Source organism: Aythya ferina (genome assembly GCF_964211825.1).
Source record: "Aythya ferina genome assembly, chromosome: 10".
Lineage (NCBI taxonomy): Eukaryota > Metazoa > Chordata > Aves > Anseriformes > Anatidae > Aythya > Aythya ferina.
In genome coordinates, this window is record NC_140306.1 from 12,923,448 (window position 1) to 12,946,728 (window position 23,281).

Sequence of the window (23,281 nt, forward strand, 5' to 3'; positions counted from 1 at the left end):
ATTGCTCGGGGAAAACAGCCCCACGCGTGGGAGCCCCCACGCTGCGCCAGCCCCACGGGCTGCCAGGACCCGCGCCTCCCGCGGGATGGGGCAGCCACGGGGCAGCCGCGGGGAGGGGACCGGAGCTCCACCTCAGGGCTGAGGGATCCCCGCGGCGTCCCGAGGGCAGCCGGGGGTCTCCCACGCCGTGCCCCGGCCCCACGCCCCGCGTGGGCAGGGCGGCAGCGCCCCACGGCGCCCGCGGGGCTGCGCGCAGGAGCCCGGCCGCGGCCGTCGGCGGGGGCGCAGCGCCGCCGTGCGCCCGGGGAGCCCGGCGCTGTCCCCGCGTCCCCGCTGTCCCCGTGTCCCCACGGCCCCCCCCTGTCCCCGTGTGTCCCCCCGCAGCCAGCAGCCCCCCCATCCTGCTCAGACGCCCCGGCACGCCTCACGCCTTCTTTTACTCTTTATTGTTACTCGCACGGGTTTCCTCGGTCGCCCTCCTCCAGCACAGAGCCAACCCCCGCTTATAATTTAAAAGCGCCGCCCCCGGGCAGCCCGGAGAGGTGGGCAGGGGTAGGGGTGCTGGGGCTGGTGCCCTGCCAGCCAACCCCGACCCCCTCCACGGCCCCGGAGCTACCGAGAGCCACGCAACGCGTTAAAAAAGATCTACTCTTATATACAGTATTTATAAAAAGCGTCCCAGCCTCCACCACCCCCGTAAAAAAATACGTCTCTTATTTACTTGGCGAGCATCCCCACCCCCCCCCCACCAGCCTCCCTCTCTGCCCGCCCCCGCTGCCCACCGTCGTGGAGGGAGCCGTGTCCCGCACCTCGGCACGGCTGGGCGATCCCAATGGCACGGACAGACGGACAGACAGACGGACAGGCCGGTGGCAGGAGAAGGGCGCAGGCTGGGCGGTGCCCATCACCCTGGCATCAGGGGATGCGTGCAGGACAGCAGCTCCAAAGCTTCCCCCCCCACCCACCCACCCACCCAGCCGTCCCCAAACCACGCTGCCCCGCGCACCCCAGCCAGCACCCCGGGGTGCTCGGGGTGCCTGCGCTGCCCCGGGGAGCAGCAGAATGGCCCCAGCGTGGCCGCTACCGGTGGCCAAGCCACAGCACCGACGGAAACCAGCAGCAGCCACCCCCGCTGTGTGTGTGTCACCTTCCCACAGGGACAGGGACAGCCCCTGGGTACCTGGGCTGACAGCAGCCAGCCGGCCCCCGGCGAGCTCAGGAGCGTGCCGGGGACCACGGGGGGCAAAGGGGAGCTGGCTCGGAGGGGACGGGGACAGCAAGGGACAGGGCGGGTGGCTGGGGCACTGCCCAGGGCTGGCCACCAGCCCCGCAGACGCTGCCCTCGGGGCTCTGGTGCCAGCGGAGGACAAGAGGATGTCCCCGAGCCGGGCTGGCCCCCGAGCCCCCCGTCCCCTGGTGAGGTAGGGAAGCGCTGATCTCCCCGATTCACAGATGGGGAAACTGAGGCGCAGAGCAGGGAGGTGCGGGCACGGGCTGGGGTCCCCTAAGCTGGCCGTGTCTCGTGCCCCCCTCCCACCAGCCAAGGGCAAGGGCGGGAGGCGAAGGTGGGGGCCCCGGGGGGGTCCTGGCAGGGTTGGGGTTGGGGTCAGGGTGGGCAGCCAGGGTGGCTAGTGGCTGCCGCCACTCCTGCCCCCCCCCGTGGCCCAGTCGATGATGATGAAGCTCAGGCTCATGATCATGAAGAGCACCCCGAGGAGAGCGAAGCAGGCGGCCTGCGAGGGGACAGAGCAGAGGATGGGGGCTGCCCACCGCCACCCGCCGCCCCAGGCAGAGCCAGGAGGGGGGCCAGGGGGCCCCCACCCCAGTGAAGACTCAGGAGACCTCACCCACGTCTCCTCCGTCCTCACACCCCCCAGTGTCACCCTGCAGGGGACGGCAGCGTGGCGCATCCCTGAGGCGCAAGGGCTGGCCCCCGTCCCCGTGCTCGTCCTCCCCCACCAGCACCCAGGGGTGGGGGCCCAGGGCTTACCAGGATTTTGGGGGTGGAGCGCAGGGGCTCCTTGTCCTTGGGCATGATGCGGATGTAAAAGATGGCCGGGAAGATGAAGATGAGGCAGGGGGCAGAGGTGGCACCTGCGGCAGACGGTGACGGAGCGGGCAGGGTGAGCCCTGCAGCCCCCGCCGGGTCCTGCCCTGCCCTGGGGAGCAGCCCGGGGGGACAGGGACGGGGCTGGGGGCTGCTGGCGGGGGACACGAGGCGGGGCCGGGTGCCAGCGCTGCTGCTCACCGATCATGCCAAAGATGCCAAGGATGGAGGGGGCAAAAATGACCAGGAGGTTGATGAAGGTCAGCAGGACCACGGCGATGGCGACGTGGCGGATCCAGCTGAAGTTCTTGCCATGGAACAGCATCTGCTGGATGGCCCGGCGCACCTGGGGATGGGCACAGGGAGGGGAGGTCACGCTCCATCCGTGGAGCCAGGGGTCACCCCGTCCCATCCCATATGCTCCCTTCCCATATGCACCCACCCCATACACTCCCAAACCATACGCTGCCATCCCATTCCACCTACCCCATCCCATTCTTTCTACTCCCACCCCATCCCATTCCATCCCATTCTGTCCCCTCCCGTCCTGTCCCATCCCATCAATCCGTCCCATCCCCATCCATCCCATCAATCATCCCATCCCCTCCCATCTATCCATCCCATCCCATCCCCATCCCGTCCCCATCCCATCCCATCAATCCATCCCATCCCATCCCCATCCCCTCCCATCAATCCATCCCATCCAATCCCATCCCATCCCATCCGCTCCCCACCCATCCCATTCCCATCCCATCCCCTCCCCTCCCATCTTGTCCCATCCCATCCCATCCCCTCCCATCCCATCCCCACTGCCCCACTGCTGCCCAGCCCTGTCCCCACACGCCCCTTGTTCCCTGTTCCCCCTCCCCATCCTCAGTTTCTCCTCTCAGCGCTTGGATCTGCGGCCGAAGGTTGGCCGTGGGGGCAGCCTGGTGTCCCCAAGGTCCCCGAGGGGCCCCTCACCGGGAAGAGGACGATGGGGACGGTGAGCGTGACGGCCGTCAGCACGGCCACCCGCACGCAGAGGATCAGCACGTCGAAGGGATCCACCCTGCTGTAGGTGTGCAGCAGCTCCGACTCCACGCGCCCTGGGGGCACCGCGGACGCAGGGTCAGCACCGGCACCCCCGGGACGTCCCCCATGGTGCCACCATCCCCGAGCTGCCCTGGGGCTCACCGTAAAACGTGAGGTAGCCAAAGAGGGCGGCCAAGAAGTACATGAGGTACATGACGGCGATGGAGATGTTGGAGATGCACTGCATCTTCTTCTTGGAGGGGCTGCGGGAGATGGGTGTCAGCGCCAACCCCACCCCTGGGGGGGCAGCGGGCACCCCCTGGGCACCCCCCCCCACCCCGCCTGCACTCACTCCTTCAGCTCCGTGTAGATGGGCAGCACCTCGGGGTGGCACACGAAGGCGAAGGCCATGATGGGGATGGTGTAGGCCGTCTGCGAGGGGGCGGGTGGCTGAGCGCAGGGCACGGGCAGCTCGCCCCGGGGCCGGGACCCCCCCCGCCGCAGCCCCCAAAACCCTACCTGGGAGTTGAGGGTGAAGAAGCTGGGGGTGCAGGCGCCCAGCTCGGGGGGCTGCGGGCCCAGGGAGTCGTCCCAGTGCCCCCAGCTGCTGGCTGCCGTGGAGTTGAGGCCGCCCGTGCCGTTCCCCACTTGGTCGGGGAGAGGGCAGGGGATCTGAAACTTCTTGTAGATGACCTGGGAGGGTTGGGGGAGAAGCAAAGGGGGTGTGGGGGGGGGCACCATGTCAGCCGCCCGGGTTTGGGTGAACGAAACCAGGCGAAAAAGGGGGCGGTGGGGATCGGTGCCGTGCTCACCGAGATGAGGAAGAAAACCATGCAGCTGAGGGAGAAGCCGCTGGCGTAGCCGAGGTAGCCTGGGGGGGACAGGGGAGCAGCGGTGGGCACAGGGCTGCCCCCAGCCCCCTGTGCCCCCCCCCAAACCCCCATACCCCACTTACCCAGCTGCTTCATGAGGGCCAGGGGCAGGATGACGGTGACGGAGACCAGGATCACCAGGTAGTTCCCGTTCAGGTACCAGTCCCTGGAAGCAGAGGCTGCTCACAGCCCCGCTCAGCTGGGGAACAAGCCTCACCTGATGCGGGGTGGGGGGGGCGGACATGAGCTTGGGGGGGCTGTCTGCCTTCTGGGGGGGGGCCCTGAGCTGGCAGCACCCGGGCTGACATCCCTGGACCTTTGAACTGGTGTCCCCAGGGATGTTGGCATCCCTCGAGGCCATGGGGACTTCGGTGCTGGCGTCTCTGGGGACACTTGAGATGGCATCTCCGGGATCACTGAGACCTCTGCGTCAGCACGGGGACCCCAAAGTCGGGTTCTCTGGACCCCATGGCTGGCGTCCCCATGGATGCTGGTGTCCACAAGGATGCTGGTGTCCTCGGGGATGCTGGTGTCCCTGGGGAGACCTCTGTGCTCACGTGGAGACCGCCGGGGTTCCCCGGGTCTCCTTGGGGACCCTCGAGCCGGCATCCCCCGGGAGGAGGAACAGGTGGGCTGATCCCCCTTGGGGGGCGAGGAGCGGGGATTGGAAGTTCACCCCGGTCTAATCCCACCCAGGGGCTTATTCAGCGCTGACAGCGATCAAAAATAGCAGTGGCTTAACGCCACTAAATCCCGCCAGGGGCTGCACAGCTGGAGAGGAATCCAGGGCGCCTGCCGGGCGGGGACGCAGGGGGGGGGGGGACGGGACGTGGCTGGAGGGGTCGGGGACACTCACGCGGTCTTCTCCTCCAGGTTGAGGAAGGTCTGGATGACGAGGGGCACCTCGGACTTGACGATGTACAGGTAGCTGGACATGGCTGCGGGGCAGAGCAAGGACAGCGTGGCGGGGGCCGCCCGGTGTCCCCCGTCCCCGTGTCCCCACCCCAAAAAGACCCCCCCCCAGCTCCTCACCCCCGATGTTCTGCAGCGTTATGGCGATGGCTGCGGCCAGCTTGCCCGGCGTGCCGAAAGCTCGGTAGCCCAACTGCTCGTAGGCACGGATGCCTGTGAGGGGAGAGGGGACGCAGTGAGGGTTGAGGGGGGGGATCCAGGCACAGCCCCGCCGGCTGCTGGGGTCCCGGCGCTCACCCACGATGCCCGAGGACTTCAGCAGGAGGTGGATGGAGTAGCTGGAGAGCAGGGCCACGGCCGTCAGGAGGAAGCTGCGGGGGGGACAGCACGGTCACAAGCCAGCCCCTCGGTCCCCCGCTGGCCACCGTGTCTCTGGTGACACCAATCCTCGCATCCCTCAAATCCGGGACCCCCCCCCGGGTGCCCGGCACCACTCACAGGAACAGGACGATGCCGGTGTTGGCCATGGCGTACGCCAGCCCCAGGATGCCGCTGCCCATGATGGCGTTGCTCAGGTTGAAGACGGACATCCCAAAAGACGTCTTGCCTTCGAACTGCACGCACAGGGCACAAGGGGGGGGGGGACGGTCACACAGGAGGGATGCTGCCAAAGGGGGGGGGCTTTGGGGAGGTGTGTGGGGGGGTGGCCCCGTGCCGCCACTCACGTCGGTGAAGTGCGTCTGCTTCTTCTCAGCGCCGTGGGGCAGGAACTCCTCCATCTCCGCGCTGCGCTGGTTCTCGTCAAACCTGGGCGCCGGAGGGAGGAGCGGGGGAAGCGGGAGGCCAAGCGGAGACGGGGACGCCACGGCCCCCCCCAGCAGCGCCAGGGCACGGGGGCCGGGGCTGGGGCAGCTCCCCCCTGCCCCTGAGCCCTCTGCGCACCCCAAGCGCTCTGAGCCCCACGAGAGACCCAAGCCCCCAACGTGCCCTGAGCCCCTCCAGCCCCCTACCAGCACCGAGCGTCCTGAGCCCCCCCCAAAACCCACAAGCAACCCCAAGAACCCCAAAAGCCCCAAGTCCCCAGAGCCCCGAGTCCCCTCGAGCTCTCTGCACGCTCAGTGCGCCAAGCCCCCCAAATCTCCCGGAGCCCCCAGCCCCACACAGGGCCAGGCCGTGGGCACCCAGACAGAGGTGCCCAGAGCCACCCAAGGAAGCCGCCTGTCCCCAGAGCCCTACCTGTCACCCGCCAGCGAGGGGAGGGCGGTGGTGCTGAGCGCGGCCGCGTGCTTCCCGTTGGGCACCAGCTCCACCATCTCTGCCTGCACCGGCAGCTCCGGGGCCTCCATGGTGGGCGGCACGGATGCAGCTCCTCGAGGCTGGGCGAGATGCGGGGTCTGGCTCCGGGTGGGAGCTGCAGGGCCTGGTGACGGGGTCCCCACGGGGGCCAGGTCAGCAGGGACGGGCGCCCCAGCGCATCCCCGCGGTGACTGGGACCTCCCGGCTCAGGTGGCCCAGCCTCCCCAGCAGGGCTTGGCGCCCAGCCTCAGTTTCCCCTCCCAGCACTGGTGGGTCAGGGGAGGCGGCGTGGGACGGGGCAGGGAGCTCGGGGACCCCCCGCTGCCACCGCAGGGGGGCTCAGGGGCACGTCAGGGCTGGCAAGCGGAGCAGGAAAGCGCGGGGCTGTGAGACGAGTCCTTGGCAGGGGATGGCGGCCGGGCTGCCGAGCGGGGACGCCTTGGCAAGCGGCACAAAGCCGCCTCTGTGCGAGCCCAGCCCTCCCCGCCCCGCTGGGAAACGGCACAGGGCCGCTTTCTGGGGCAGGCTGGCAGTCGGGGCACGGCCCCGCTGCCCCACACCGTCCCCTGCTGCCACCACCGCCACCCCCCGCTGTCCCCATCACCCAAGGGTCTCCATGAGCCCCACCGAGACAGGGGGTGTCACCGGCCCCAGAGGATGCAGCACGGTCCCAGCCCTGGGAGGATGCTGCTGCTCCATCAGCCCAGGGCTGTGGGTCCCCAAGGGGCTGCGGGGGCTGCAGCCGTCCCTGTGGTCCTGAGCCAACACTTGGGGTCCCACGGTGGCCCTGGGGACCGGGTGGCTCTCTCTGTGGCTCTGCCCACTGCAGAGACCCCGGGATGGGGGGACACAGGGATAGCAGCCCTGCTGGCTGCACTGGGGAAGGTCTCCAGCACCCCTGAGCCCCCACGGCTCTCGCCCTGTTCCCACTGCCAGGGGGACGAGGAGCCCCAGCAGGGTCACCCCGGGCCACGTGCTGGCTCACAGGCAGCCCTCGGGGGGTCAGCGAGGCTAAGCCGTGGGGTGGGGGCACGCGTCCACCCTCCTCCCCCCCAACCCTTTTACAGCACCTGCCCACGTGGAGAAACTGAGGCACAGCGGGGGCCACATCCTCCCGCCCCAACCCGGCAAGGCCGAGCCATGCGGGGGAAGCGAGCGAACCGCAGGCGGCCGCTGGGCGATGATTTATCCCCTCCACTGGGCCTCAGCTTGGGCTGCATCCAGGCACGGACGGGGCTGCCAGCACGTCCCAGCGCTGCCGTTAGCTCCGCGCCTTCCCACCGCCACGGACACGTCCCTCGCCCGGCCCTCCACCGGGCATCGCCGGTGTCCCGGTGCCAGGCCGCAAGGTCCCCGAGCCCCCCTGCGCTCTCCCCTCCGCAGCCCCTTCCTCCTGCGGGGCCACGGCAGCAGCCCGGGGAACGTCGGCCTCCCCCAGCACCTCCCGGCACGGCCAGGCGACGGCCGGGCTCGTTTCTTATGCGGTGAGCGTCGCGCCCGGCTTCCTCCCGCCGGCGGAGCTGGCACGGCCCCGGCAGCGCTCGCTGCCACCTCGGCGGCCAGACCGGCCTTTGGTCCCTGCCCGGTGGCACCGGGGGAAGGGGCGAGGGACCGGTGACGCTTCGGTCGTGCCCCTCACGGGTGCTGTTTGCTTTGCGATAAGGTTCTGCAGAACAGCAAATAAACAGCGCAACGGATGTCCCCGGGGTGGCCCCCAGGTCGGGGACTCGCGCAGCGGTGGGCGCCCCGGCGGCACGGCGCCCTGTCTGGGGACCAGTGGCAGGGGTAGGAGCGAGCAGACCCCACAGGGCTGCCACCCACAGTGCCACCAAACCCCCCATGCTCAGCTGTCGCTTGCCCAGGGGCCGTTCCCGGTGTCACCGAGCTCGAGGACACCGCGCTGACGCTGCCAGCCAGCCCGCTCACGTCCCAGCGCCACGTGCCAGGCTCCAGGCGCAGGGGTGCCCCGAGCCACCAAAGCCCTGTGCGGATGCAGGCACTGCCCCAAGCAGGGATGCGGTGCCCGGACCCCATCCCAGCTAATCCTCCCCAGCTGGGGCGGGGGCCGCGGCACCGTGGCGGCTGTAATCCGGCTTTAGCACCGAGCCCGACGCAGCTGCCGGCCTGCACGCGGGCAGCCAGGCGTTGCGCCTCGCGGGCTGGGGGCTACACAGCCCTCCTTGCGCCCACCGGCCCTAAAAGCATCGCAGCACAGCTCCTGGCTCGGGGAGGTGGCAGCAGGAGGGTGATGGCACGGCCACCAGCCCCGCTGGGGTCCCCAGGCGTTGCCGCCGGGCCTCCCTCCCACAGCCCGGCACAAGGCAGACCTGTGTTTTTCCCCTGACCTGCCTTCCTAAATTTAGCACCCAGCCCTGCTTTTAGCTGCGTGCTGCGCTCCCACCTCCCGACTACGCACGTACGGCCTCGCCCAGGGCCGCGGGCTGGCGCCGGGACAGCAGGGTGAGCTGAGACCCTCCCCAGACAGCCCTGCTGGGGACCCTCACCAGAGAGGCAGGATGTCACCGCAGGCAGCTGGGGACATGGTGCGCAAATGCCACATCCCCTGGCAGCCCCAGGTCCCTTCTCCAAGCTAGCAAAGCCCCCGTGTCTGTGCCAGGTGACAGGCTCGCTGCTGTCACCAGCCCCAGCGCCGTCCCGCAGCGGTGGACGTGCCAGGGTTGGGGACACCGTGAACAGGGGGTGGCAAAGCCAAACGTTGCCACACATCACCCAGCCTCTGGCAGACAACAGGGAAACTGAGGCACGGTGTGGGGACGCAGCACAAGGATGCCAAGCCCGTGATGGGGCTGGTGTCACCTGGACAGGACGGTGCTGTCGCAGGGATTAAATGGGTGGAAAGCACCTGAAAACACTATTTTAGCTTTTCTCGCACGCCTTGCTCCTGGGAAGCGAGACGTCTCTCGGGAGCTCACTCCCTAAAGCACACCTGCCTTCGCGGGACGTCGCCAGGAGCTCAGCACCCCAACTGTGGGCTGTGATTTTGGGGGGGACCCAGCTGGCCCCAGCCTTGCGTCAGCAGCCCCGTGGCGGTGGGGGATGCGGGGGTGGCCAGGACCCACGCGGCGAGAAGGCCGGGGGCAGGGGCCTCTGTTTTCTCAGCCAGAGGAACCCGTGGGATCCCAGTCCTCCCCCCAGCACCCCCATGCCAAGGAAAACAGCCTCTGCCGGGGCCCGTTTGTTTGCCGTGGCCGCGGCCCCAGCGTGCGAGTGCAGCTGCAGCCCGGCCAGGCGCTGCGGGGACCTTTGCACCTCGGCCAGGCTCCCCGCGGGGGCAGCACCCCGATGCCCCCCCACACCCCCCGGAGCTGCCCACGAATCCCTGGCGGACCCCAGCCGCTCGTGTCCGGGTAGGGGGCTACAGGCAGCGCCGCAAGGAGCGCCGCGCTGTGCCCACGGTGACAGCCCGGGGTTACGGCACGCCGCCGGACCCGCCGATGCAACCGCTCTGCTTGGGCCTGATCCAGATGCCAGTGGAAAATTCCCGTCTCCTCCCCCTGCCCAGGCGCAGCACCCAGGGACCCCCCCCCGGCCCCCTGAGCCAGGGCTGTCCTGCGGCCCTGCGGCGGACACGGTGCTAGCGGCATCCAGCACCGCGCGGTGCCTCGGTTTCCCCCGGCTGGTTTCTCCCCGGCTGGCGCAAGACGCTCGGGGAACGCCGTGAGCCTCCCGTCTGGCTGCGCTTGCCCTAAAAATACCCGGCCCTGGCGGCACGGCACGCACGGCCCCGCCGCCCGGGAGCCCCTGTGACGCCCTGACACCCGATCCCGCTACGGCCCTTTCCAGCTGTAACCAACATACGCGGCTGCCACCGCCGATTAAAAATTAAAGTGGAAAAAACGGGGAGCTCGGGGGTGGCTGTTATCGGCAGAGCCAGGGGCAAGACTCGCGGGGTGGCCACGCGGACCCCCCCCCCCGGCAGCGTGGTGCCACCGAGGGCGGTGAGCGTGAGGCTCCAGCTCCGGCAAGGCAGCCTCTGCCTTTTTATGAGCATTCGTAGGATTTTTTTTTTTTTTTTTTTTTAATACGTTGTGGGAGGGTTTCAGCAGCTGGAGAGGGAAGAGGAAAAGGCAACGGCAAAGCAAACAGCCCCTGCGCTCCGGCTCTGCCACCTGCAAGCTGCCGCGGCGTGGGGCGGCGTGGGGCGGCGTGGGGTGGCGTGGGGCGGCGTGGGGTGGCGTGGGGCGGCGTGGGGCGGCGTGGGGAGCTGCTCCTGCCAGCAGCTCGGGGCAGGACTGAGCGGTTCCCCCCTCCTCCAGCAGAACAGCTGGCGGTGGGAGCGGGGCTCCGAGGAAGTTTGGAAGTTTGGGGAGGAGAAGGTGAGCGGGCGCCGGGGCTGCGTGCGCTGGAGCTGGGGCGCAGGGAGGCGGCAGGGGGGGGCACGGGGAGGGAAGGGGGCGAATTGGGGGAGAGCCTCCGCAGCCTCCCACCCCGGCAAAGGCTGGGAGAAAGCAGCAAAGGGGAGAGCGTGGGGCCGCGGGTCCCGCGGGTCCTACCTGCCCGTCCCCTCAGTGCCGCCTCGCTGCCAGCCCAGCCAACGGCGCCGGGTGCGCGCCGAGCCGCCGGCAGATTACCGAGCCTCCTCCGGCCCTAATCCCGACGGAGCGGGGATTAAACGGGAGCCCAGGCCCGCCCCCCGTGCCACGGCTCCCAATCTCTCTGCGCAGCCGGGGCAGCGTCAGTGCGAACCGCTGGGGAGGCCGGTGGCGAGGGGGAGGCGCACGCACAGCCGGCCCCGCTGGCCCCACCGCCACCGGGCACGGCCACCCGCGGCCCCCCCAGCGCCCAGCGCCGACGGCCGGGGCTGGCTCAGCCTCCCCGACCCCACCCCAAGGTCCGAGGGCAGCGAGTGGCTGGGCAGTGGGTGCTGTCCCGAGGGGCAGGAGGGCACGATTTTAGCCCTCTGCCCCTCCGCAGGGCAGCCGCTGCCTCCGCCGTGGGGGTAAAAGGGGCAGGGCGGGACCCTTCAAGCTTTCCAACACGCGCTGAAGCTGCTTTTTACGCTCAAAGTGTTGGGGTTTGCCCCCCAAAAGAGCCCCAAAGGGGATTTTATTTTATTTTTTTTTCTCTGAGGAGCATTCTGTGTGCTGCAGGGATGCCCAGGGAGCCTGGTTGCCAGCCTGCCGCTGTCCCTAGCACGCTGGGGGGCCTGAGTGCCGCGTGAGGCATGCTGAGCCCCGCTGGTTCCCATGGGGTTTTTCTTAGGGGAAAAATCTGCTGGATCCATGCTGTGGTGACAGGGGACTCCTTGAATGCTCCTCCCCTCGCAAAACAGCCCTGTGTTGTTGTACCCAGTGGGCTGGCTACTCTGGGGGGCTTCTCCTTAAACTCCTTGTGGTTTGCAGCCGTAGCAAGGCACCTTGCTACCCCCCAAAAACAACACCCCCCCAGCCCCACACGCCCCTAGGACCCTGCATTTATGTTACAGATACACACGATGTGCATAAACCCTGACGGAGCAGATCAGGCGGGCTCCTCCAGCTGGCGGTGAGCATCGGGGTCTGGCCGTGGGGAGGAGAACGTGCCCGGCCCCAGCGCAGCGGGCAGCAGCAGCAGCACCCACTTGCCTGGGAGCACTGGGGCAGCTGCTAAATACCACACCAACAGCCACGGCTGGTTCTGCCCCCTGCTCCCGCGCCTGTTACCACCGCTCCCGTTCGGCCGGAGACATCCATTAACTAATTTCTAATAACAGCATCATGCGTAAGTGCTGAACCAGCGCTGGCCGGCGTGCCGGGGCGAGGCGGCCAGGTTCGGCGTCGGGGGGGTCAGGGCACCCAGAGCTGTGCTCCATCCGCTTAACCCTCCCCACCCCAGCGAGGGCGGGCACCCGCCGGCCACGTGGCACCGCGCTCCCCGGGGACGGGTGGCAGCGCACAGCCTCGTACGGGGCTCGTAAACGGCAGCCGCCAGCAGCCGCCCAGAGCGCAAACACAGCCCCAGCAGCCAGCACCCGCAGGCTGCGCTCAGCGGCAGGACAGGGACAAGGACAGGGATGGGGATGGGGACAGGTCTTGCTCCTCTGCAGCCCAGTGCCTTAGAAACGCCGCTGGTGGTTCTTGGTCCCCAAATCCTCCGTCTCCTTTTGCTGCGAAATGAAGGAGTGCCCCCCTGTGCCATCCCCTCCCTTGTCTCCCGACACACAGCGTGCTTCTCCCCCTCCCCTCCTTTTCAGCCGGGCAGATGAACACAAACCGTGCGCGCAAACACAGCCAGAGCTTTGCAGAATATCGCAGCAGGGAGGAGGAAGAAGAGGGAGAAAAGCCACCAAGCCCCAGGACTGGAGCACACCCCAAGGCTCCCCGCACCCAGCTCCCCTCTGTCTGCCCCGTGCCACCCGCAGCCACCGCCTCGTGCAGCCCCAGCCATGCGCGTCCCCTGGCTCAGCCAGCCCACGAAAGCCACGGCCCTGGGAGCCAGCCCCGCCTGGCGCTGGATGAAGGCGGCCGGAACGGGGACCTGGGTGGATCCGAGCATCCTCAGCCATGAAGGACGGGCGCAGGGTGCCGGGGGCTGGCCGGGTGCGCGCCGAGGGTCACGCTCGGCTTCCTTGCCCAACAACCTTCCTGGGGCCAAGATCGGTGATCCCAGGAGCACATGGCTGAGGTGACGGCTTTAACCACGGCCCCAGCGGCTCTCCCAAGCGCTGTCACACGGCCTCTCGAGCTAGAAGCCTCCAGGCACTCGTCCTTGCTGGGGACAAAGCCAGCGGGTGCCTCCGGTCCCTGGCGCCAGGCATCACCGTCCGCCCCGCCGGTAGGACAGGCACAGCTCCCCGGCCTCCCCCTCGCCTCGGAGGCCGCCACCACCATGCACACGCTGTCCTGTGGCTGGGCACAACAACAACAAGGAATAATTGGTTAATGTGATTTCAAAACATGATTTGCAATTATAACTCGCCAGAGAGCGTTCAATGGCCCCACACACCGGGAGAGTGTTTTTCTCCTTCGTTTGTTCCTGGAAACTCTAAACCAATTAACTTTACAGAAGCCAGGAGCAGAACGCGGCTCCCCGGACCTGGCAGGGTGGGTTTATCACTGCTCGATCACCTGCCTCCCCAGTGCGTCCCGCGGCGCTGCGACGAGGGACACTGGGACAAGGGGACAGGGCAGTGGCCACCCGGTCCAGGCCGCCGTGTGCCAGCTCCGCTGGGATGCCCTGCCCGGGGGATGTCCGAATCCCAGGAGGGGGGGATGAGCAGCGTGCCGGGGCTTGGGCAGCACCCCTCCTGCACCCCTGTGTGCCACCCTGCCCCAGGCAGCCCTGCCACTGCTCCCGGTGCCCCGAGGATGCTCAGGGAATTCCTGGTGAAGCTGCCCCAGGTTCTGTGCCCAGCCCCGCTCCGCCCGGCCGGGGGTTCCCTGCCCATCCCCGTGGGACACCCGCACGCGTCCCCAAGCGCAGCTGGGGCGTGCACGGGACACGAGGCCCTGGGGACACCCGGTTAATATTTAGCGGGGTGGGGGGGGGCGATGTGTGGGGCAGCGGGGGATGCGTGGGGCAGCCGTGGGGTGCGCATCGCCCCCTCTCCCCGTTGGGCTGCCGGGGGGGGGCCTCCCGCTCCCTCCCCCTCCTGCCGTTGGCTGCGGGCACCGGCCTTGACCCGCGCCCCCGGGCGGCCCCGCGGCCCCCCCGGGGGCCGAGCAAACAGGGGGCAAAGGGGCGGTGGGGTAAGGCCGGGGGTAAGGGGGCTGTGGGAAGCGGGGACGCACCGGGGACGCGGCGGGGGCGCGGCGGGGGCCGAGGCTCCGGGCAGGGGCCGCGCCCCCAGCCCCCCGCCCCCGCCGCCTCCCGGTGGGGCCCGGGTGCCCCCTGGTGGCCGCCGGGGGGTCGGGGGCTCCCCCGGGCCCGCCCGTGGCTCCCTCGCCCCGGCTCCCCCCCGGCGCTGCGCTGCGCCCCCGTGTGCCGGCAGGGCGCGGGGCTGGCCGGGGACCAGCAGGGCTGCGGGGCCCGGCTCCGTTCCTCCCGGTGAAGCCTCTCCGGGCTCCTACCCCCAGCCTGCCCGGGTCCCCCTGGATCGCAGCAGCAGCCCCCGGTGCCTCCGCCGCTCTTCCCAGCCCGCTGCCCTCTGCGAGCAGCGCTCTGCTCCGCGGTCTGCGTGTTGGGTGACGGGGTGAGGAGGCACTGGACGTGGCACCTGCTGCTGCTGCTGCCCGTCTCCATCCCCGGTGGGTCCCAGGTTGCTGCCTGAGACCTCTCATGTGTCCACCCGGCACCCATAGGGTGGCCCCGGCCTGTGCCCTACAGATGCTCCGTGGCCACCCAAGCGGTCCCGCACCCTCACCCGGGGGTGCCAGGGGCCCGAGGCCACCGAGATGCTCATGGGCTGTCGGGACACAGGCGGTGACATTTCCCAGCCGCTGCGGTCAAGGGACCGGGGCCAGCCTGGCCGCCGGGACCGGGTGCTCCCGTGCCCCCTGGGTCCCGATGGACGTCTCCGGGTGGGGAGGACACAGCGCCCTTTGTTGCTGCCGGTCCCGACAGCAGGGACCGGGCTCCGCGTCCCTCCCTCCACCCCCGCCCTTGGGACTGGCACCCGTCAGCGATTTGGGGTTTAAAGAGCGGGCAGCAGCCACTGCCCCAGCCCAAAGCACCCCGGGCGAGGAGGCGGAGGTGAGACAAGGGCTGTGGGGCTGCGCCGGGGGCTGGGGGGGCTGGGTCCTTTGGCAGTCTCTACGAGCACCGCTGTTCTGGGGGGCTTCAGAGCACCCCTGGGTGCTGGCTTGGGGACAGAGGCTCAGCCCTAAACCGGGGCAAGCCCGAGCAGCGGTGGGGCACCGGGCCGGGACAAGGCCCCGTTGTGCCGCCGCGGCCACGGCCGTGCCCATCAATGGCCGCTTTATGCACGGTGGCCGCCCGGCCCAGCCGTCCCCGCCGCAGCGGCGCTGTGCGAGTCCCCTGGGGAGCCGCCCGGTCCCACAGGGACAAGGTGGCCACGGCCGGGCCTGGGGTGGGGGACAAGCAAGCAGGTAGTGAGGGGCTGACGTTAGCCTGGGGCTGCGGGGGTGGGTAAAGGGCCCTTGTGTGTCCCCGGCTGAGCGTGGGGGCTCGGTGGGTCGGGACCCAAATTTCTTTCCTCTGTGCTGCATGGGGGGGACACATTGGCACCACCCGTCCCAGGGCTCGCCCAGCAGCCCCCACAGAGGGGCAGCTCGGTGGTGATGCCCCAAAGCCCCCCATGGCCCTGCTCGGCCCAGCACAGAGGGGGCTGTTACAGTGGGATTAGCTGGCGCAGCCGGGGCTGCCACCTAATCCCAGCAGGAATGTGCGGGGGCCCCGCTTGCTGCATTGGCTCTGGGGTGAGGGACAGTGCCGGGGGCTCCATCCCGACCCTGGCACAGCCCCCGACAGCTGCAGGGCCACGGCTGCATCCCGGTGCCAGTTAAGGCTCGTACCAAGGTGCCCGGAGCCAGCTTTGGGATGGTGGGGGAAGGAGGTGGAGAGATGGCAGCAGGGGGTGCCACCTGCCCTCGCTGTATGCCAGATGAGCTCCAAACCCACCTCTGCTGTGCCATCACGAGGCATTAGGGGTTTGGGGTGCCTGGCATTGGGGTGCAGGTGGGTGACAGGAGGCCCCTCTCCTGCCTCCATGCGCTCCCCCTGGCCAAGAAGCGGTGCCGCAGGGACAGCAGCACCTGGCTGCCCCACTGCACAAAGCCCATCTTTTGCTCCTGTCCCCCCCTGGGTGGGGGGCTCTGGATGGGTGCCCCCACAAGCATGGGGGGACTCCAGCTGGGGCTGGCACGTCCCCACGCTGACGGCAAGGCCGACGGTGGCTGTCCTTCGGGGAGGCCCCCTGGCGCTGCACAGACAAAGCCCATTGCTGGGGTCTGGCTGGGAACAGGAGACAAAACGCGGGCTGAAAAGCAGCGTGGTGGAAAATTGATGAGTTCCCTGCTTCGCTAGGGATGGGGAGGAGCGGGGGGGTGAGGCCGCACAGCTCCCTGGGACACGCCGGGCCGTGGGGACAGTCTCCCTGGCTCACACAGCCCCGCAGACAAAATCTGTGCGACCCCGGCCGTCTCTCAGGGCACGCATGGGGCTGGCTCCCAGCTTTGCCCCCCGGCAGGGCCAGCACCCTGTCCCCAGGGGTCCTCCCAGCATCACCGGGCACCCTTCAAGGGTCACTTGGGACACGGGACCGTGCCCATCCTGGAGCTGGAGGAGGCCTCTCCCGTGTCCTCCTGGGCTGTCTGGGAGTCCCTCTCCTTATCACCCCGCCGCAGGGAGCTGCTGTGGAGCAGGGGGGGGCTGGTGGCAACGTGGCGCACCCCCCCCCCCTCCACAACTGCCCGGCCCTGGCAGCTCCGGCGCTGTTTTTCCGGGACGGAGCCACGGCCCTTGTGACGCCTGATGGCTTCTGCAGGCGGAGCCGCTGCTGGCAGGGCCCTGCAGCGCTGCGGGGCTCAGGCCGTGCTGGCACTGGCCACCCTCAGGCCACCTCGCCACGTCCCCGCTGGCCCTCGTGGTGCTGGGAGCCCTCCCGGCCCCCGGGGAGGGGTGACATCCCCCTGCCATTGCCCCCTGTGTCCCATCCTGCTCCCGGTTGGGAGCAGGGGTGGTGGGGGGCTCTGGACCCACGTTCCTGCTGCCACGGCCAGCCCTAGGATGCCGTGCAGCAAGGCAGGAGGCGATGGCAGGGCCAGCAGGCACGGGCCCCCCCACGGCGCTTTCCCTTGGCTGGAGCCACCCTCTGCCCAGCCCAAAGTCCCGCAGCGCCTCACGGCCCGGGCAAAGTCTTGCGGAGAAGCAAAGCTCTCCGCAGCCATCCGAGCCGGGGAGGGGGGGACGAGGCTGGGGGTGTGGGGGTGGCCCCTAAGGGCAGCCCAGTCCCCGTGTCCCTCCCCGGCCCTCCTTGCGGGCCGAGGCGCGCGTGGCCCCGCTGCCGGCACCTCTCAGCACTTGCTATTCTTGGCAGCGCCGGCTGGAAAATGGAAGGCAGCGGAGGAATTTTGTTTGCTGCAGCCTGGGCGCGGGCCAGACATCTGGGCTGCAGCTGAGCGGGGCCCCCCCGTGGGTCCTGGGTCCCCCCTCCTTGCCCGTAGCCACCCCCGTGGGTGCGCTGAGCGCGGCGGTGCTCAGCTCAGCGGTGTCGGCGGCGGTGGCACCGCGGGGTGGTGGCACCGCGGGGCCACCCACGGGCGGGTGCCACCGGCCGTGGCACGGCGTGTGGCTACGTGCGTGGCGTGTGCGTGTGCGACGGGCGTGCCGGGGAGCAGCGTGGAGCTGCGGGCGGAGGCGTGCGCCCCGGGGAGGGGGGGGGTGTCCCCAAAGGGTGTGCGTGTGTTTGGGGGGGGGGGGGCGCACGGCGTGCGCATCGTGCGCGGGCAGGTGCTGTGCAGGTGCTTGCGGGTGCGCACGTGTTTGCGCGTGTTTGCACGTGTGTGCCACCCCCCTACACACACACACACACACACACAGACACACACACGCACACCCCCGGGCCGGGCCGTTCCGGGCCATTCCGGGCCGCCCCCCGCCCCCGCCCCGCCCCGTCGGGGCCGCCCCACCGCCCTCCGGGTCGGGGCGGGGCCGTGCGGGACCGGGCCGAGCCGCGCCGAGCCCCAGGTGGGTGCCGCCGCCCGGGACGGGACCGGGGAGGGGACCGGGGAAGGGACCGGGGCGAGGGGGGGGGGCAAGGGCCGAGCCGCCGAGACTCGCCTGGACGGCGGCGGCGGGGCCGGGCTCGGCTCCGCCCGGGGGGAGCAGCCCCGGTGGGGGCCCCTCGGGTCGGTGCCGTGCCGTGCCGGGCCGTGCCACCTGCTCGGCCCCGCAGCCAAGCGGAGCCCCCCCCCCCGCCCCGAGGAAGGGCGCAGAGATGGGGAAACTGAGGTACGGGAGGGGGACGCGGTTGTTGCCCCCCCCCTCGGGGCTCGCCCTGTCCCCGCAGGGCAGCTCGGAGCCCTCCCGGGGCGCCTGCCTCAGTTTCCCCAAGGTCGGGGCAGGGGGAGCGCTCACGGAGCCCGTTACTTTTGGGGTCTGAGTGCGAGGAGGGAGGGGGGCAGCAGCCAGCACCCCCCCACCTGCATACCCCAACCCACACCCGGCAAGGGGGTCCCCTCAGCCAGCCCCCCTGTGCTGTGCTGGGCTCGCTGTAGGGCGATGCCCAGGGCACCCTCACCCTCTCCATGTCCCCGCGGTGGCCAAACCAGAGGGGTCCCACCGCGGGCACCGCTGCCAACCATGCATGGAGTGGTGGGGAGACCCCCCCCCGAGGGCCAGCGGGGAGGGGGCTGTAACCCGAGCTGACGTCCCCCCCTCTGCCTCCAGCCGAGGGGCTGCGAGCCAGGCACCAGCCATGAGCAGCCCGCTGCTGCTGCTGCTGCTCCTGCTGCTGCTGCTCCTGCTGCGTGGCCCCGCCGCCGGGCGCCCCCCGCCCGCCACCGCTACCCCCCGCCTCCGGCTGGCCTTCCCGGGTGAGTGCGGGCAACCTGTGGGGTGGGACGGGCGAGGGGACACCCCGCAGCCACCGAGCAGGGATGGTGCAGGTGCAACGGGGGAGCGTGGGGACGCTGGGCCCACCGGGGGACCCCATGTCGTGCTCCCCCCCCCCCCCTCCCGGTTCCCATGCACCGGGGTGCCGGGTCGGGGAGTCACCTCGGTGCCCCCCAGCCGTGGGTACGGGGTCCCAGTGAGCGGCCGTGACAAAGAGCCGTTTGTTCCTGCCGCGAGGGATTAGCTCCGCGGGGCAGAGAAAAGGCCCTTTCTCCCCGCCGCCCGCCGTGCCGAGATGGATGGTGGGCCGCTGCGGGGGCGGCGGAGCCGGGAAAGCCGGTGGGACGGGTCTGGGGGATGGGACCGGGCGGTGAGGGGCCACAGCCCCCTGTCCGGGCACCTCGGAGACGTGGCCGCACCGTGGGGCTGGGATCTCAGCCCTGCTCTGGGCTCGCTTGCACCCGGGATGGGTGTTGGGGTGCCCGGGGAGTTGGAGCACCCCACCACTTCCAGGCGCATCGGTGGGGGCAGCTGCGGGTCCCCCAGGACCCCAAAGTCCTCTGTGGGATGGGATGGGAGCATGCTGAGGGACCCCTGGGTCCCCTCCAGCACAGGGGATGCAGCGGGCAGGGCTGAGCGGGGTGTCCTGGCCCCGCAGAGCTGCGGGCCCGCCACGGGCTGCGCCTCTTCCAGCTGGAGCGCTCGTGCTGCTACGAGGCCCTGCTGCTGGACGAGGAGCGCGGCCGCCTCTTCATGGGCGCCAAGAACCACCTGGTGTCGCTGAGCCTGGACAACATCGGCCAGCGGGACAGGAAGGTAACGGGGCCGGGAGGGTGGCGCAGGGTGGTGCAGGTGCCTCCCGTGACGTGCCACGGGTTTGGTGGCTCTCATCTGGGCCCTGGGAGCTTCTACCGTTCCCCTCCTGCCTGCAGATCTACTGGCCTGCACCGGTGGAGTGGAGGGAAGAGTGCAACTGGGCTGGCAAGGACATCACTGTGAGTGCAGGATGGGGCGGGTGGGGTGCTGGGTGAGGCACCGGTGGAGCGGGGGCCTCAGAGCCGCCCCCTGTCCCCCCAGGCCGAGTGCATGAACTTTGTGAAGATCCTGCACGCCTACAACCGGACCCACCTGTATGCCTGCGGCACCGGCGCCTTCCACCCCACCTGTGCCTTCGTGGAAGTCGGCCAGCACACGGAGGTGAGCTGCAGCACAGCACGGCGCAGCACGGCACGGCGCAGCATGGCCCCGGCTGCCGGTGCTGACCCCATTCCCCCAGGACCACGTCTTCAAGCTGGACCCACGGCGCGCTGAGGATGGCAAGGGAAAGAGCCCCTATGACCCCCGGCACACGGCCGCCTCTGTTCTCGTGGGTAGGAGGGGAGCGAGGGAGGAGCTGGGGCTGTCACGGCAGTCAGTGGGAGAGGGCTCCCGGTGACGCTTCCCTTGGTGCCTGCCAGGTGAGGAGCTCTACTCCGGGGTGGCCACCGATCTGATGGGGCGCGACTTCACCATCTTCCGCAGCCTGGGTCCACGCCCGTCCGTCCGTACCGAGCAGCACGACTCCCGCTGGCTCAACGGTCAGTGCAGGGCACCCGGGGTGGGAGGGCTCGGGCACCCTGCTGGATGCAGCCATCCGGGTGACGAGCTCACCGGGCTCTGCTGTGCCTGTCCTCTATCTTCCCATGGGGCCTGACGGGGTGGGAGCGCTGCCCACGGCTCTCCGGGGGTCCCTGTGCCTGCCGGCTGCCTGCGGGCTCTGGATGTGGCACCTCTCTGCCCCCAGAGCCCAAGTTCGTGGACGTTTTTTGGGTGCCTGAGAGCGAGAACCCCGACGACGACAAAATCTACTTCTTCTTCCGTGAGACGGCGGTGGAGCGGCAGCAGGGGCTGGGCAAGACCAGCTTCACCCGCATCGGCCAGATCTGCAGGGTGGGTGCAGGCAGGCGCAGGGGTGCCCGGGGTATGGGCACCACCGCTCACCCACCGGCTGCCCCTCGCCCCGCAGAACGACGTGGGCGGGCAGAGGAGCCTGGTGAACAAGTGGACGACGTTCCTGAAGGCCCGGCTGGTCTGTGCCGTGCCGGGTGCCGACGGTGCTGACACGTACTTCGACGAGCTCCGTGAGTGCTCGCCGGGGTGGCCGGCATATAGGCGCCGTTGCGCCCTGCAGGGCCAGGGTGGCCACGCTGACGCTGTCCCTTCTGCCTGCCCACAGGGGACGTCTTCCTGCTGCAGACAAGGGACAAGCGCAACCCCTTGGTCTACGCGGTCTTCTCCACCTCCAGGTAAAGCTGATCTCCCTCCACGCGTGCCCCAGGCGCGCTCGCCCCTCACGTCGCCCTGTCTCTCTCCTGCCAGCTCCGTCTTCCAGGGCTCGGCCGTCTGTGTCTACACCATGGCTGACATCCGCCGGGCTTTCCTGGGGCCCTTTGCGCACAAGGAGGGCCCCAACTACCAGTGGGTGCCATACCAGGCTCGTGTGCCCTACCCCCGGCCAGGCATGGTACGTGGCAGGGCGGGTGGCACCCAGTCAGCCCCGGGGGCGTGGGGAGGGGGCTGGATGTGGGGAGTGGGGACCCCGCTCACCCAGCGCTGCCTCCTGCAGTGCCCCAGCAAAACCTTCGGCACCTTCAGCTCCACCAAGGACTTCCCGGATGAGGTGATCCAGTTTGCCCGGCACCACCCGCTCATGTACAACCCGGTGCTGCCCCACGGCCAGCGGCCCCTCTTCCTGCAAGCCGGCGTGCCCTACACCTTCACCCGCATCGCCGTTGACCGCGTCTCTGCCGCTGATGGCCACTACGACGTCCTCTTCATTGGCACAGGCACGTGCTGCCCTGGGCCAAAGGGTGAGAGCTGCGGCTGCGGGGCCATGCCCGGGACCTCCGCCTCACCACCCTCCCCACAGATGTCGGCACCGTGCTGAAGGTGGTCTCAGTGCCCCAGGAGAGGTGGCACGGCATGGAGGAGCTGCTGCTGGAGGAGCTGCAGGTCTTCCAGGTGAGGGGCAGCCGCCTGCCTTCACCCCAGCGCTGGGGGTGGCTGCTGGGGGCTCCACACCCCCCAGTGAGCCCCCAGCTCTCCACAAAGCCCACCCTCACTCTCCTGGCAGGATGCGTCCCCCATCATCAGCCTGCAGCTCTCGTCCAAGCGGGTAAGGGGAGCAGACAAAGGGGCTGAAACACTGCTGGCCCTATGGGGAGGGTCCCTGCGTCCCCCAGTGGGGGTGCTGAGCCCCCTTCTCCCTGCAGCAACAGCTCTATGCCGGCTCGACCACGGCAGTGGCCCAGCTGCCCCTGCACCGCTGCAGTGCCTACGGCAAAGCCTGCGCCGAGTGCTGCCTGGCCAGGGACCCGTACTGCGCCTGGGACGGCACCGCCTGCACCCGCTACGTGCCCAGCACCAAAAGGTAGGCACCGCCTGCCCAAAACCTGGGCAAAGCATGCGCCGTGCCCCTGCAGCTCCCCATCTCCCTCCCTTCCTGCAGGCGCTCCCGCCGGCAGGACGTCCGCAATGGGGACCCCAACCTGCTCTGCTCCGAAGGTGAGGGGGACACCGGTGGGGCCTGGTGGCCCTGCCGGGCTGGGGGCTGACAGGAGGCCTCGTCCCGCAGAGCCACGGCGGGGCCGCGTGCCCCAGAGGCAGCTCTACGCCGTGGAGGGTAGCAGCACCTTCCTGGAGTGCGTGCCCCGATCCCTACAAGCCCGCGTGCTCTGGACCTACCAGCACAGCCCCGATGCTCCCCAGCGAGAGGTAGGTGCCGGGGCTTGGAGGTTGGGGGGGGGGGGGGTCTCCCTACATCCCCCTCCGTGCCCTGACCTCCCGCTGGTGCCGCAGGTGCAGCCGGACGAGCGGGTGGTTTGGACGGAGCGGGGGCTGCTCCTGCGCAGCGTCCAGCGCTCTGACGCCGGCCTCTACCTGTGCCGCGCCACCGAGCACGGCTTCACCCAGCCCCTGCTGCGCCTGGCGCTGGAGGTGATCACCGCCAGCCGGGCGGCAGCGCCGCCAGCCCCGGGCGCCCCCGCGCCCTCCCGCACCCTCTGGTACCGGGACTTCCTCCAGCTGCTGGAGCGGCCCGAGGCGGCCTGCGAGGGGCCGAGGGGCGGCTCACGGGCCCCCCGCACCCAAGCCGGGCCCCCCGCGAGGCCCGGAGAGGAGCTGCAGGCCGCCCGCCGCCGCCGCACCCGGGGAGGGCCGCGGGGTCCCCGCAGCGCTTCCCCCTGGTGACACCGGGCCCGGGCACCGGGCGCTGCCTAGGAGCGGGGACCGGGCCTGGCTCTGCCGCGTGGCGAGAGGGGCTCGCAGTGGCCGTGGGGGGCTCCCGGCCGGGCGCGGGCCCCGCTCTGTTTATGAACAGCTGGTAGCAGCGGGCGCGCACCCGGCCGAGGCGGCCCCGGTATGGCAAAGGGGGCCCCCGGGGGCGAGGGAGCAGCCGCGCTGCGGGGGTCGGAGGGGGCGGCCCGGGCGATGCAGGCGGGGGGCAGGTGGGAGCCACCCCGGTCTTGTACTAATTGAGCTCAATAAAGCAGAGGAGTCAGCACAGGGGCCCCACGAGCGTGCCCCCCGTGTGTGTGTCGTGTCCTCATCCCACCAGGTGCTCCTGGGATCCAGCAGCCCCCCAGCACCTGTGGCACCAGGGCTCTTCCCCCCCCACCTATTTTCACTTCCACAACACTAAAAACAAAGC

At 70.0% G+C, this 23,281-nt stretch overlaps 2 protein-coding genes and 1 long non-coding RNA gene across 5 annotated transcripts; 2 read left to right on the plus strand and 1 right to left on the minus strand.

The window, feature by feature from the left end:
- Positions 1–1,481: 1,481 nt before the first annotated feature.
- On the minus strand, positions 1,482–10,831 carry SLC38A3 (solute carrier family 38 member 3). The gene is made up of 16 exons (XM_084530635.1): positions 10,656–10,831; positions 6,082–6,265; positions 5,571–5,652; positions 5,344–5,459; positions 5,143–5,216; positions 4,966–5,058; positions 4,790–4,871; positions 4,017–4,099; positions 3,874–3,932; positions 3,581–3,754; positions 3,414–3,493; positions 3,224–3,324; positions 3,011–3,135; positions 2,249–2,393; positions 1,991–2,094; positions 1,482–1,733 (listed from the first exon to the last, which is right to left on the minus strand). Exons 2-16 carry the CDS (start codon positions 6,189–6,191, stop codon positions 1,629–1,631), a joined length of 1,533 nt encoding a protein of 510 aa, XP_084386761.1. The 5' UTR covers positions 6,192–6,265; positions 10,656–10,831; the 3' UTR covers positions 1,482–1,628.
- LOC311441955 lies at positions 9,714–13,085 on the plus strand. The gene is made up of 3 exons (XR_014696350.1): positions 9,714–10,478; positions 11,588–11,862; positions 12,335–13,085. It is a non-coding gene; the product is annotated as an uncharacterized lncRNA (long non-coding RNA).
- Positions 13,086–14,748: 1,663 nt separating this feature from the next.
- SEMA3B (semaphorin 3B) lies at positions 14,749–23,139 on the plus strand. Of its 3 annotated transcripts, none has more exons than XM_084530829.1 (18): positions 14,749–14,772; positions 18,430–18,575; positions 19,253–19,410; positions 19,527–19,589; positions 19,672–19,791; positions 19,871–19,964; positions 20,052–20,171; positions 20,378–20,523; positions 20,600–20,714; positions 20,810–20,879; positions 20,953–21,097; positions 21,200–21,419; positions 21,503–21,594; positions 21,707–21,748; positions 21,846–22,003; positions 22,082–22,137; positions 22,208–22,347; positions 22,432–23,139. In XM_084530829.1, the coding sequence occupies exons 2-18, from the start codon at positions 18,458–18,460 to the stop codon at positions 22,819–22,821; spliced, it is 2,247 nt and encodes a 748-aa protein (XP_084386955.1). In that variant the 5' UTR covers positions 14,749–14,772; positions 18,430–18,457; the 3' UTR covers positions 22,822–23,139. The 3 variants fall into 3 exon arrangements, with proteins under 3 accessions (XP_084386955.1, XP_084386954.1, XP_084386953.1); XM_084530828.1 differs by lacking the exon at positions 14,749–14,772 and adding an exon at positions 17,617–17,727; XM_084530827.1 differs by lacking the exon at positions 14,749–14,772 and adding an exon at positions 17,963–17,991.
- The last annotated feature ends 142 nt before the right edge of the window (positions 23,140–23,281 follow it).